Source organism: Topomyia yanbarensis, chromosome 1, assembly GCF_030247195.1.
Source record: "Topomyia yanbarensis strain Yona2022 chromosome 1, ASM3024719v1, whole genome shotgun sequence".
In the NCBI taxonomy this organism is placed as follows: domain Eukaryota; kingdom Metazoa; phylum Arthropoda; class Insecta; order Diptera; family Culicidae; genus Topomyia; species Topomyia yanbarensis.
In genome coordinates this window covers 118940039-118954852 of record NC_080670.1, presented here as the reverse complement: position 1 = coordinate 118954852, position 14814 = coordinate 118940039, and the positions used below count along the sequence as shown (strand labels likewise).

General features: G+C 41.1%; 2 protein-coding genes across 4 annotated transcripts in view; both read right to left on the bottom strand.

Annotated features, from left to right (window-relative positions):
- LOC131682388 (integrator complex subunit 7) overlaps positions 1-14814 on the bottom strand; it is a 1467711-nt gene that overhangs the window by 1398562 nt on the left and 54335 nt on the right. The gene's annotated exons all lie outside the window — the stretch shown is intronic.
- LOC131682465 (uncharacterized) lies at positions 7539-10250 on the bottom strand. 3 transcript variants are annotated; one of them, XM_058964071.1, is made up of 6 exons: positions 9043-10250; positions 8816-8980; positions 8720-8758; positions 8404-8665; positions 7863-8297; positions 7539-7806 (listed from the first exon to the last, which is right to left on the bottom strand). In XM_058964071.1, the coding sequence occupies exons 1-6, from the start codon at positions 9322-9324 to the stop codon at positions 7691-7693; spliced, it is 1299 nt and encodes a 432-aa protein (XP_058820054.1). In that variant the 5' UTR covers positions 9325-10250; the 3' UTR covers positions 7539-7690. The 3 variants fall into 3 exon arrangements, with proteins under 3 accessions (XP_058820054.1, XP_058820139.1, XP_058819971.1); XM_058964156.1 differs by having other exon boundaries at positions 8404-8758; positions 9043-9168; positions 9235-10250; XM_058963988.1 differs by having other exon boundaries at positions 8404-8758.

The following is a 14814-nucleotide window of genomic DNA, read 5'->3' as shown; positions in this document are numbered from 1 at the left end:
TTAGCACGTGTACTGGGCTAGGACATAAAGGTCTTCTCCATTGTAAAAAAAAAAAAAAATGTCCAGTCAGTGCCCTGATCAGAATACTGCAGTTGTGCTTGGAAAAATGCAACACATTTTTTGACATTTTCGGACTCACATCCGGCAGAAAAGCCTTTGTTTGAACGCAAGTTTGCAAGCTACGCCAATGGTTGGCATGTTTGAATGCAGCCCAAGAGCAAATCTTGTGCTTTATCCAACTTATTCACAGTGGTAGAACTGGTTCTGGACCAACGAAATCAGTCGCAGCGCCAGCTCTAGCCAATTCGTCCGCCCATTCATTTCCAGTAATACCGGAATGACCGGGTACCCTTAGAAGGTAGATAGCATTTAAAACGCTAAGTTCTTCGATTTGAGTTCGACATGCGATTACTAATTTCGATCTCGAATCTGCCGAACTAAGTGCTTTCAGGGCAGCCTGACTGTCAGAGCAAAAATAGATTCTTTTACCGCAAATTCCCTGTTGAAGTGCGGATTGTACGCCACACAGAATCGCAAAGATTTCTGCTTGGAATACGGTACAGTATCTACCAAGCGAATGAGATTGGTTTAATCTCATCTCATGACAATAGACACCAGCACCGGCTCGGCCCTCCAACAAAGAACCGTCCGTATAACGAACTACGTATTCTTCAAGTTGTCGCTCCATCCAGCCAGACAGCCATTCCTCACGAAGAGGAATTCTCACATTGAAAGTTTTAGAAGGAAAACTACATGGGAGTGTAAGGTCACTGGGAGCAAGTGTGCATTCATCCCAAGTAACCATTTGGGGCCACAGTCTTGTGTGGCTAGTTACACGATCTATTGGGTTACTGTTCCAGAGCCCAGTAACCCTAAGACGGTATGCACAAGAAAGTGCTTCTTGTTTAAGAAACACATGTAGTGGTTTTATGTTCAAGAGTGCCTCGAGAGCAGCAGTAGGTGTTGTCGAGAACGCACCAGTCATCGCCATCAAGACCATTCTCTGAAGATGGTTTAACTTTGATTGGATTGTCATGACTTCTCCCTTCTGCCACCAAACAAGGCACCCGTATGCCAGTATTGGTCTAAGAATTGTTGTGTGGATCCACTGAATGTACTTGGGTTTGAGTCCCCAAGATTTGCCGAAAGCCCGTCTACATTGGCCAAAGGCCATGCAAGCTTTCTTGATCCTGAAATCGATGTGAGCTGTCCAATTAAGTTTTGAGTCGAGAATTACCCCAACGTACTTAACTTGATCTTCGACAATAATTTCAGAGTCAAAAACTGCAATGGACGAGCTCCGGTTGTAATTCTTCGTTGCGTGAAAAGCACCATTGAGGTTTTATTTGGATTAACTGATGGTCCAACATGAAGACACCACCGCTCAACAACACATCAGGCTTGTTGCATCAAATCAAAAAGTGTGCCAATGCAAATACCGGTGATCACCATATGACAATCATCATTTAGTTTTCTCAACAAGCTATCGGCGACAAGGTTCCATAGAAGTGGTGACAGCACACCACCTTGAGGACATCCGCAGACACTCAGTTTCCTCATCTCTACTTGTCTTACCGATGAGCACAGATGTCGGTTGCTAAGCATTGCGTGTATACAGTTCGTGATATATGAAGGTACTCCATGATCTCGTGCTGCTTCCAAAATGGATTCGAAAGACACGTTGTCAAAAGCACCTTCAATATCGAGAAAAACTCCTAAACTTGATTGCTTTTGTGAAAAAGCATTTTCAATGTTGTAGACAACATTGTGTAACAGGGTGGTAGTAGACTTCCCCCGCTGATATGCATGTTGCATTGCATGCAGCGGGTGCTCGCCCAAGCTACCATCCCGAATGTAGTGGTCGATTAAACGTTCCACTTATTTGAGAAGGAAGGAGGTCAGACTGATCGGTCTAAAGCTCTTTGCCTCCTCATAAGTGACGCGGCCACCTTTGGGAATGAATTTGACAGTTATTTCCATAACTGACATACTTCAACCCGCCGGATGCCACGCGGCCTCTAGGCTGGTTTTGTCCGGAGAAAGATAATAGAGTTATCAACCTCCTAGTGGACCACAGCCAGTAAAGTGTAAAGTAAAGACGAAGACAAAGAATAAGTTTAGATGGAGTACGCAAGCAGACGAAGCATTCCTAAAGCTCAAATCAGCGTTGGTATCAGCCCCGGTGTTAGCAATGCCTGACTATACAATGCCATTTGCTATTGCCTGCGATGCCAGCGATGTTGCGATTGGAGCCGTACTGACGCAGGAGACTGACGGAGAAGAACACCCGATTTGCTACTTTTCACAGAAGCTATCGTCTTCGGAACGGAAGTATTCGGTAACAGAACGGGAATGTCTGGCGGTCATCCGCGCCATCGTGAAGTTCCGAGGGTACATAGAAGGAGTGAAGTTTACAGTTTTTTGCGACCAACGCCGCACTCAGCTATCTGCGATCGATGAAGAATCCGACAGCCCTCATGAGCCGGTGGTTGTTACGTTTAAACGCATTCGACTTCGAGATCAAGTACCGGAAGGGAAGCATCAACGTAGTGCCGGACGCACCATCACGGATAGTGGCATCGGTGACCTTCGACGGTGAGAACTCAACTGATTCATGGTACATGCAGCTAAAGGATAAAGTGCAGAAGGAAGGCGATCGTTTCCCGGATTTCAGGTTAGCGAACAACGAGCTGTACAAGAACTGTCTAAGCAAGGACGAAGATGGAAATGCGATCCACTTGTGGAAAAAGGTGGTACTATTCGAAGACCGACGCGGGTTAATAGGCAAGTTCCATGACTCACCTACAGCAGCACACTTGGGTTTCCACAGAACTTTTCAGAAACTTCAAGCCCATTTTTACTGGCCGAAGATGCGGGACGAGGTAAACAACTACGTCAAGAGCTGCCAAACCTGCAAGGCAAGCACAGCACCAAACTCAAGAATGATGCCACAGATGGGAAACTTGAAGCCGGCCAAAATGCCCTGGGAGTTAATATCAATGGACTTCGTTGGTCCGTTCACACGCTCGAAGCAGGGAAACACAGTCATGCTAGTAGTCGTAGATTGGATCACGAAATACGTCGTCGCACATCCAATGAAAAACGCGGACGCTGCAAAGATGGTTCAGTTTCTGGAGCAGGAAGTCTTCTTGATGTTTTCACATCCCAGAATAGTTTTATCGGACAATTAAAAACAGTTCGAGTCGACGGTGTTCAAGTCAATACTAATACTTCACACAGATCTCTACGTGCAACAAAGTCTCAACACCCCAGACGACCCCAAGGTAGCACAGGACATGCGACTGTCAACGGTTCGGTGGGTACAGGAACTCGTACTGCGACGCATCAGGAACAATCACGAAAAGGCGAAGCAGAGATACAATCTTCGAACACGAACAGTAGCATTCAAACCGGGAGATTTGGTATGGCGTAGAACCTTCGGACTGTCGTCGAAAGCAAACCACGTGAACCGCAAACTTGATCCCAAGTTTGTTCCAGCGATAGTCAAAGGCGTCCTGGGCGTCAACCTGTACACTCTACAAGACGTAGCCACAGGAAAGAGAGGCAGGTATTACGCAAAGGACATTAAGGCGGATTAGAGAAAATTTACTCAGCTATGTCGGCAGGCTCCAACCTGCTAACTACGAGCATCATGCTCTAAAAAATACCGTTAGCCGATCGGGACAAATCGTGCCCTGTCATGGTGCGGCGAGCAATAACTTTTTTCAAACTACCTCCCCACCTTAGCACACCAGCCAGCGTCATTTGGATTCGAAGCGCAGTCTAGGAAGGCCCATGACAACTCGCAGTCGCAGCAAGGAGCGAGGGACGGAACAGGACTTCCACCAACGAGGACAGAAGCATTCAGCAGGCAAGCCGTTAGCGAATCGGGAGAAAACGCACGTCGGAAGCAGAAGCCTTCAGCAGGCAAGCCTTTAGCGATTCGGGAGAAAACGTGTTTCGAGAAGCAGAAGCCTTCAGCAGGCAAGCCGTTAGCGATTCGGGAGAAAACGTGTTTCGAGAAGCAGAAGCCTTCAGCAGGCAAGCCGTTAGCGATTCGGGAGAAAACGTGTTTCGAGAAGTAGAAGCCTTCGGTAGGCAAGCCGTTAGCGAATCGGGAGAAAACGCACGTCGGAAGCAGAAGCCTTCAGCAGACAAGCTGTTAGCGATTCGGGAGAAAACGTGTTTCGAGAAGTAGAAGCCTTCAGCAGGCAAGCCGTTAGCGAATCGGGAGAAAACGCACGTCGGAAGCAGAAGCTTTCAGCAGGCAAGCCGTTAGCGAATCGGGAGAAAACGTACGTCGGAAGTAGAAGCCTTCAGCGGGCACGCCGTTAGCGATTCGAGAGAAAACGCATGTCGAGCAAGCAGAAGCCTAAAACAGGCGCGCCATTTTGGAACGACAGAAACCAGTCAGTGACCGCGCGAGCGCAATAGGAAGGAAAGCAGGTAACCGCAAACTAGAGACGGAACTTCGAAGAGAGCCTCGGGAAACCTTGAGCCGTTGCACAGGGGTGCAGGTCGACGAGGGCGGACTCCTCAGACATAGCGGAAGTCAATCTCAAAGGTAAGCTGCTTCATGGTGACACATCAAACCAAGATAGACCTCAGTCACTGGCGCAAGCGCACGAGCCGTCTTCGGAGCAAGCAAAACCATGCAGTGGATGGAGCAGAGCAAACCAGGACAACAATTGAGCACAGCAGACCGTGGCGAAGCGGAATCACCAACGGACACACACCGCTCATAGCGGGGGATTCAAGCAGGACGAAGCCAAGCACCCAACCCTCCTCACAACCTGCCAACTTCAGCTGCGTACACAACGTTCCAGCGTTTGCCGTTCTCGATCCGGGGAAATCGAAGCACGAGAGTCCACAACACGCAAGCCTCAGCAGGCCAGCCGTTTGTCAGAGAGAGAGAGAGAAACTGATACAGTAAGAATCCAGACGCGGACGGAACATAGAATTGGATAAGTAAGTAAGCTATGAGCAACACCAGCTACAAGCACAGAACGAAGACGTGAAACGGAAGATAATTAATCCTGGATTGGTGTCGACAGCCTGTTAGATCCAGCACATTCGCGATCCGTAAATCGGATCCATCAGACAGTTGTAGTGGGGGTCGATATGAAATCAACCAAAAGAAACGCGATTCTGGGCGCGGTAAAACCCTAGCACTGGACTCATATCGATTTGGGAGACTAAATACCTCCTTTCCTACGCAGCTGTCAGTCTTAACAAACCAAATAATCTACCACATTATAAGTCCTTAGTTTCAGTATTAGTCTTAAGTGTTAATTCTAACCTATTTAGCCCTAATAATAGGTTAAGAGTTTATTGAATGTATTGCCGTTGCAAACGAAGGTTTCGAGTTGGAGACAAGGACTTACCCGGAGACTTATAGCCAAACTTTAGTTGGCGGATTCGCAATGTTTAGCCAGGATTCGCTGGCGGTATTATGTAGTTTTGTGATTTATGTTTTGAGATTAGTTTGTTCCGTAGCTAGCTGGAGAATGTAGAAGAATGTCGATACATCGAGCATCGCATTCAATTAGCGATTTAATTAGTCTCCGGGAGACTCCTTAAAGGAGTATGGCTCATAAATTTCTCATGAATCGAGCCATTGCCGATTCATGAGAAATTTTTCTGTAACGGCAATGTTGTGTTACAGTAAAATGTGTAATTTAAATGTAAAAAGGGAGGAATAAGAGATTAGCGTGTACTGCAAGAGGTGGGCATTTGACAGCCCGCTTGAAAACAAAAGATCGCTGCACAATTTGCTTGAAAACAAATCCCCGGAAGAACGGGCGACAACATAAAAATAGGTAGTCTGATAAAAGAGGTTGACCGAGTACGGTCGGTGGCGGTCTGCGATTCGCGCCGAAAAAAGTTTAGTCGGAGAAAATAGTTGACCGAGTACGGTCGGTGGTAATTCTTCTCGCTGGAGAAAAAAGGAAGAGCCCACGAGGACGAGGGCTGTGGAACCGGAACGTCTAAATCTTTAAACGTCATTTAAAAGTTGCCCTTTTCCCATCATCGGTCGCAGAGTCAGGCGAGAAAATTAAATTTCCCGAACGTCGCGCGTTGGTGAGTGCAGAGAGCTTTCGGCCCACGTGAGAGAAGGGGGACCTAATCCACTATCTGGTTGGGACGATTTTCTCCAACCTCCATCTGTTCGGTGTTGCTAGTAGTGTCCACATTCGGCTTTGTGTCAGTTTTCCGTGAGCCGCTCGAGAGTTTTGGCCCCATTTGTGGCAGTGCTGGTGTGCAAAAAAAGGAGGAAAAGGAATAAAAGCACCAGCAGCAAATGAAAGTGTCTACTGGGAAAAAACGTGCCTTCTGGCCGTGTTCTGTGATTCTCGTTCGCAAAACACGAGCATCACCTGTTCTTGATTGTGGCGAGTAACAGTAAGGTGTAGGAAACATGGTGTAGTTCACGCTGCTGCCACTACGGTTGCCACCTCCAGGAAAACGCCATCTCACCATCGCCGCAAAGTGAATATCCGTGTCGCCAGGACCACACAAGTGGTAGAGGAACCCTTAAAACTCGTGAGGTGCCGGTCGAAAGATGACCTTCGGATCCAGCAGCGATTGTAGTACCCTTGTCTGGATTCATCAAGTTACCGGAACAAGTTTAACGACGTCAGCATCCTCAGGTAAGCGTGCACACGATTAACATTCTCATCTCCCCTTATTAGCCCTTGCTATTAAATGCATATTTTGGGATTATATTATACATTCTTTGTCTGTTTTGGGTTGAAAGCCAAACATTGTTACACAGAAACACATTAGGCCAAGACCAATTGCGATTTTTTTGATTGCAAATGGATCCACAACAAAGGCGTGGTTGAAGTCTTGTACATCTTCCTGTCTTGTCAGTTTGCTGGAAACGAAAGAGCTGTGATTTGTTTGGCTCAATCAGACCCATGACGGAATGACTTTCATTTTAAATAATTGCATAATTTGGTTTTCCTCCCATCAAACCATGCATTTTCCCTTTATCGTTTCTAAACACGATGGTATTGTAACAAATTTGTTTTGAGGATATATATTTTGTCTTTAAAATATTTGATAATTTCAACGGATTAGATAACAACACTTCCTTAAAAACAATGCCACATAATGCTAAACTTTTACGATTGACAACTCTCTTGTTCGTTTGGAATGACATTGACAGTAACATTGGAATTCCAAACGAAACATGGTGTCTCTTTGTTAGTCTAGTCTCTTTACCCGATCAGAAGGACGTAACAAAATTATATCAACTGGAGTTATTTATTTCAAAAAATATTTTGTAACAAAACTTGTTATAAATCTGACTGGTTAGTTGTTAAAATAACAAAAAACATAACAAAATAATCAGTGGTGGTGATCAAATTGTAACACATTTTGATACCGTTTTATCAGAATTATTCCCAAATGAGTTATAATCAATCGAGTAGAAATCTGTACTTACATAACAACCCTTGAAATAACCGAGATATAATTAGTTGCATGAAAAAGCTGCTTTTCATAATTTGGAATGCTAATTAAAGAATAAAATATTATTCATTTGAATTAATTTATTTTCTCTTTGGTTTGGTTTTCATTTCTTACGAATTAATCCATGATTTTGCGATATACAAAACATATGTAGTTCAACTGCTGTTTCTTTAACGTTCTAATCTCCAGTATTTTACGTTTGGTTTGAGTCATTTCATTTCTTTCCATAATATGCCAGGATTCGTCTCATGATGCTTGAAGATTCGTCGGCCCAAATATTTGCTGCAGCCGGTGAGTCTCCCCGATAAATGCGGTGTTCCAACAAACGATCTGAATGAAAAAACAAATACATAATCATGCATGCATACATTATAAATCAAGGTTACCTCGTATATATTTCACTTTTTCCGGTTCCAGTGGAACACGTTTTACAGTGTTAGTTGGTAGTTCGACCGAAGGATTATTTACCGCCACACGTCGTGGTCTTCCAAGTGGATTGTTAGAAGATCTTCCACTTACCGATCGGTTCACGTAGCCGTTTGGCCACAATTCTTCCATCAATAGCCGAACAAATGTGTAATCGCTTTTAATTCCTTGATCAGAGAAGGCAATGAGTTGCTCGCGACTCGGGTATCCTTCTACCTCAGTAAAAATCTCTTTATGAGGGTCCCCAAACACCTTAGAGTTCAATGTATCCGTTAATTTAAAACATCTGTTTGTTGCCTCGCGCAACGCTTGCTTGAGTCGCTGAATTTGTTTTTTCATCGCGGAATTATCACTCTGCAACTGCTCGATAGCCGATTGTTGTCCACATGTGCACTCTGAAAAAAATGTTCATTTAAATAATAGCAGAACACATCGAGCAATTTCCACTACGTTGTGCGAAAGTACATGCATTATAGCTGGTTGTTTGCACAACTTACATACCATTAATTTCCGCAGTTGGTGTGTCACGGTTTTCACCACATTCATCCTGAGATAGGATCCCGTCTAAAACATCATTTCCCATTGTGTTTTCCTTTCCCACTCGCTTAGCCAAATATGTTCGCTTAACTTTATTACTGGTGTTACGACCAGCAGCCATCTCTTGCTTCCCAGTACCTTCGATCTGCTCGAAGATCGACATGCGTGCAGAATTACTCGATGGTCCTGGTTTACTGCAGTCTAACCATTCAGGTTCCTCCCAGTCCTGGAAAAACTCCATCTGTACATCCAATACATTATTGTCTTTTGACGGACTGACCTTGTACAGTTCGAGGGAGCCCAGCACGGATGATTTAGCCTGAAAAACACAGTTTTTAATAATGGATCATAGAATTCCAATAAAAGATAAACTTGCCTCATCGGAATATGCAGGACCTGAAATGGAGTAGTTTTTCGGACCAGGCGATGCCGCTGACTTTTGATTATTCCTTTTCGACAAACGGGTGTTCACTGATTGGCTCTTGGTCTTTCGCGGAGTGTTTATTGGCATCATTAACTCACCATCAGTGGAATCTTCGAGCTGTAATATGAGTGCAAAGTGAGGTTATGTTGTCATGCCGATCTTATCGGTTCGATACTTACGTATTTTGAATCGATCGCTTTATTCGGTCCTCTTACTGAATTTTTTAGCAGACGGCTGCTCCTATTTCGTTCCTTCGTTTGATCCTTCATTTCCGTTTTAATTGGTAGTGTGTTTTTCTCTTTCACCTGCGAATTCAGAGTAAGGTATGAGAGTAAGATTGTGATATTTTGGAAACATTTTGTTTCACTTACCTGCACCGGATTTGTCAAGAATTCCAAATTCTTACTGTTGGCTGCTACACGAAGCTTTTTTGTCGCGACCGGAATATATTTTCCTCCCATTTTTTCTTTTGTAAATGTTAAAATCGATCAATAGAAAAAATTACTTACTCAATGGAAGAAAGAATGAAGCAAAATGGCGCATCACACGCCGCGCGTGGCATTACAGGGATGCCAGGAAATATTTTGTAAAATCTGAGCGCGGCCTATGTACAAATCTGTGCAAATCTATGATAAAGAAAATGGACAAATTTGTTACAAAACAAGAAGTGACGACTTTATTTTGCGCGAGGCAAAAATTGAGTGTCAGGTAAAAAATTGAGAAATTCGTGCACAACAAAAAACTGGAAATCTGTGCATTAAAACAGAAAGCTGTGGAAATCTGTGCGGCATTTTGAAAATCTGTGAAACCTGCCATCCCCGCAGCGTTGTCAGAATATTTTTCCTGTAAGTTGGTAAGGTGGAAAACTTTTGCTATTTTCTAAAATATAATGAAAAATTTGGTTGTTGCACATGAACTGGAATTCTTATAGCAATCAGAAAGATATCGGAACTAAATTCCGGATGATTTGATTGGGAGATGTCTATATGCAATATGTCATTTGACAACTACCCAGTAAACGAAAAGGCGTCTAGGCGGCTTTGGATAGACGCTGACGAGTAGTAAGTTATTGAAATTTGTTCTAGACAACCCGTCGTAACATCCAGATCACCGTATCTGCTAAATACACTGTAAAACGGGATTCCTCATCATTAAGTATGAGTATTACGTCTGGATTAATTGCAATGAATTGGGTATATCTTTTGTACATATCATTTATAAACTACGTGTATTGTCAGTGTGCATATCAAATGTGAAATATTAAACATTTGCTTTCACTTGCCAAAAGACGGGTAATATTTTCGAATTGGTTTAATTGATTGATAAAATTGTCAATTGTCGGATATCAGATGTCTATGCGTCTTCAATGCTACTTTTGAATTGTCAATTCACAAGAATTAACATAATTCTTCAAATGGGCAAGAGAATTTTGCAAAGAAACTAATTTTGCTCATTATCTCGCTGCAGGTTGGAATTTTATGAAAAATACTCGTTATTCCACATGTTTATGCTTCGTAGAAACAAAAGAAAAGTTTATTTACAAAATTAATTAGCCCTTTCGAAAAGTTAATATGAAATTGTCAAATCTCAAACAAAAAAATGTCAATAAGTAATTTGTCCTAATTGTTCACGGTAGAGTCTGTGTATTAAAGAATCCCATACAGAAGAATGCGCAACACTGCATAAAATGACGACTACTTCTTTGTTTCTGGCACCCACAGTTTTTGCTGTAACTATGAGTGACTTCAACAGAGTTACACAATTAATTGATACGAAGCAAATTGTAAACTTACTGTTGCATGGCTTATATCACTTTATTTATAATACTTTTCCATGTAATTTCTTGTACATTGTTATACGAATATAAAAAAAATTTCAATTTAGTCAATTGATATATTTTCCCATAGTAGTATTTTTATTAACACTACTACTTTTTTACTGTTTATTTTGCACGAAGGGTAGCCACTGACATGTTTGATAGGTAGATTTGGCTTCGCTCTGGGCGCACTTTTAAACACCTTTGGGTTACGGGTAGAATGCAAACAAAGAAGGGACCATTCATAAATTACGTAACGCTTTAAGGGGGAGAAAAGGTACGATAAATTGTGACAAGTAGTGACATATGGAGGGAGTAAGCTAAAATGTTACGTAACATGTGTTTTACTGTGGAACATTTTTTTGAAGTATTTGTTATGTAATAGGGGAGGGGCCGGGATAGAGAAATTTGTGACGATTTGTCACATTTTGGACAATTTTTGCGTTAGATAATTTATGAATGACCCCTAGGTTACATACAAGATCAAGTGCAAGACAGACACAGGTTGGGAACATATCATTTATAAAACCAGTTTCTCCAGCTTTATACGTGCATTAATGGCGGCAATTATCGTTCAGTTCGTAATATGTCAACAGACCTTTCATTGAAAATAATTATTTACGTCATCCGCCCAGTAAGAGAAAGTCATCCTATGTTAATCCAATTCGTTGGATTAACACCCGACATTCTCAACTGGGCGTTGCTGTCAAGCTGGTGTAAACCTGGGACGGGACTTGCCGATAGATGTTTTCTTCTATTTTTTATGTTTATTCCATCGTTCGTCTCACATAGACTCTTTTTCCATCTTACATAGTTTAAATGAACTGGCTGCATTTGACAGTACCCCTTTGCTGCATTTGGCGTTCGATTTTTTGCTTTTCGCATGTCTTGTCTCAGGTGTGAACCAAAAACAAGACGTGACAATCGGCTTTTTATTTTTCCTTCGGCGTTCTTTTTTTAGCACATTTTCACCCTGCCGAAATCTTCCGAACAGTGTAGCTATTTTTATTAATGAAAATGGAGTCTTGTTCATTTATTTTATGCCGACAATATTTTGTACCTTGAATCCACTATATTGATGAAAGGCACCGTTTTTCCATGTCATATGTGTTTAGTAAGGTTTAATGAGGCCACTTTCTGAATAATTTTAGATTCTAGTATGGTTTCTGTCTTATTTTTGTTAAAGTTAATCAACCACGTATACGGTAAATGCATAATAAATACATGTTTTACTTTGCCACACAAGTTTAATAATTTTTACTGTCAGAAAACTTGCACTACCTAGCAGTAGGTAATTTTAAATCTGTGCATCCTACTTCCTCCAACGAAAAACGAAAGAGAGGGAGTCCAAATTTACCCAAAAATAATGAGATATTCCCCAAAGCCGACTAAACTTCATAATACAAGTGAAATATTAACTATTTATATTAAATGCCAAAATTCGACATGTTTTTCAAATTGGCTTAAATAAAATTGAAATTGTCAATTATCCAATGTCGGAGATCCATTTTCAATACCAAATTGCAGGTGCCCAATTTCAATTGGCAAATAGTTCGAGCTAATTGTCAAAAGGGCTCACGCGAAATATTCACGTTAAAAAGCGGGTATAGAATTCTATGTTAGAAATTCTAGAAGGAAGTATTGTGACATTAGCGGACTATTTGCCGTGCCATGATACTGGTGGTTTCAGTCTTCCCAAACAGAAAAACAAAGCGAACAAAAAATCAGCTTAAGCATCCCATGGAATGGTTAATTGATTTTTGAGTGCATGAACTTTTCAAGGATTGCTAAGCTCACTCTACGAAAATGTTTTGTCGGCATTGGTTTTATTACACTTGTTTTCGTATGTCCAGACTTTTACTAGAGGGCCACTAATTTGACAATCTAATGGTTTCGAACAAAGAAGATCTGGTATAAAGACTCGACTATCTCCTGTTGACCATTTATCTATCAGTGTCATTCTAATCGAATACGAAATGCTTTTGACAGATCTCGTGATAGATTGGAATGACACTGACTGATAAATGGTAAACAAATAATTGAGATGTCCAGTACAAAGACCATATTTACAGTACAAAATACGCGGTGAGATGAACAGTAAATTTGGCTGCACGGTTTACTAAGTTATTTCTTGAGCGTTTTTTCAAAAAGACATATCTACAATGAGTGACTCTCATTGTTTACTTTCTCTTCTGTTAATAATTCGGTCGCTTTAACATTTATTCCTCAACTCTTTGCATAATATGCTAGTCAAAACCATTGTCTTTTAATCTGTACTGTAAAATAAGTGAAAAGTCCTCTAGCGACGCCGTAATAATCGAAAGAGAAAGTAAACAAAGAGAGTCACTCATTGTAGATATATCGTTTTGAATAAAAGCTCTAGATTTTGTCTGCTAGTTTTGACAACCAGGAGTTTTGTGTAAACATCGAATGGCTTGTAGTTTGAATGAATGAGATTCCTTTTCCCTACTTTGCACGACTGAAATTGCTTTTTTGATGTCTTTGGGAAAATACACAATCTAGATAGATTATTCAGTTTTTTGTCGGTGGCTGCGTTTCTAAATGCGCACCCCACTTTGACAAGTCGTTCGTCCAGTGTCAATTTTGACAAATCATAAGCAGTGTCAATTTTGACAAGCCATCCCTTCAGCCTCAAGTTTCACAGCTCATTTTTGTTCTCTCTACCGTTAAACGTCAAATTTGAAATTTTTTTCTAATCGACTTTTTCGTTGATATCAATTTGCTTTGCCCTTTGCGTATCTAAATGCTGATCAATAGATTTATAAGCATATTCTCAGCAGTTTGAACCTCGGTTCTCGCCTGAATTTCGACAGAAAAAAATATCCGCATAGAAAGTTGACAAACGCCAGCTGGACCATTAACCGAAGAAATCGATTGTCGCTGATGTTTTGTTTTCCTCAGTATTTCAATTGGAATACTCGATTGTAAGAAATAAATAAATAAAAAATAAGAAGAAATTGCGCGTGGTTAGTCGATCGATTTTTGCAGGTGGATTGCGTATTCCAAATTTTGAAAAGTGTATGTTCTATATCTTCATTTCTAATTTAGTGCTGCTGTTGAATTGTGTTGTAATCGAATAAATCCAGACTGTAGCTCCGTACAGAAATCGGTTTTTATTTTCGACAGAACTTACAACGTTTCAATTTGACGTTTAACGTTTGAGTTGAGAACAGAAATTAACGCCTACCGCATAAAAGTTCTGACTGAAGAACGGCTTGTCAAAATTGACAAAACTGACGATTTATCAAAATTGATACTGGACGGGCGACTTGTCAAAGTGAGGGGGCGCATTTAGGAACACAGCCACCAACAAAAAGCTGAATACTGAAAACGTCTTGCTCTACGTTATTGAGCCTGTGTAAATAATTTATAATGTTCAGATTTTGCCAAAATGAGGGTGAAAAACGTCGCTCAATAGCATTGTAATTTTTAATGTGATTAAAACTACACGTATTTATATTTTATTTGTATTACAATAAGTATATAGTATGTAAGTGTATAAAGTTTCGCTCTTCGTATTTAACCACAATTAAATGCATTTCCTTTCAATTCAATCCCAATACTCCCCACGTCGTATTTCCTAAATCCGCCATATTTGTGTACATTACTCAATTGGAACCATTGTTTTGGGTTCGATTAGAACTTTATATTTCAGCCTTCACATCAGCCTACGAATTTCAGTACATTTTTATAAAATTATTCAATACAAAATGAACCGTAGACCTCGACATTACCATTTAAAAAGTCCGTGGTACAATCGCAAATATACCAGAAAAGTAAGTTATATTATGATGTTCTGTTGACCGTTCTTATTAATTATTGTTTTGATACTTAGCCGAAACATGTTTGGTTAGCTACTGATTATCAAAATGAATATATTCTACAAAATGATGGTGATGTGGAGCTATATCAGAATATCGATGTCAATTCTGCAGCAATTGGATACAATTCCTTGTTTAACTCCGATCTAGAACGTAGTGAAACAGTTTCGGATGGCTTTTCACCGTTGGGAGACATTTCTGAAGTCGAATCAGACCCTAAGAATGAATTGGCACACGATACAGTAATTTTGTAAAGTAGTTTCAAAAACATTTTGCTATTTAAAACGTATTCG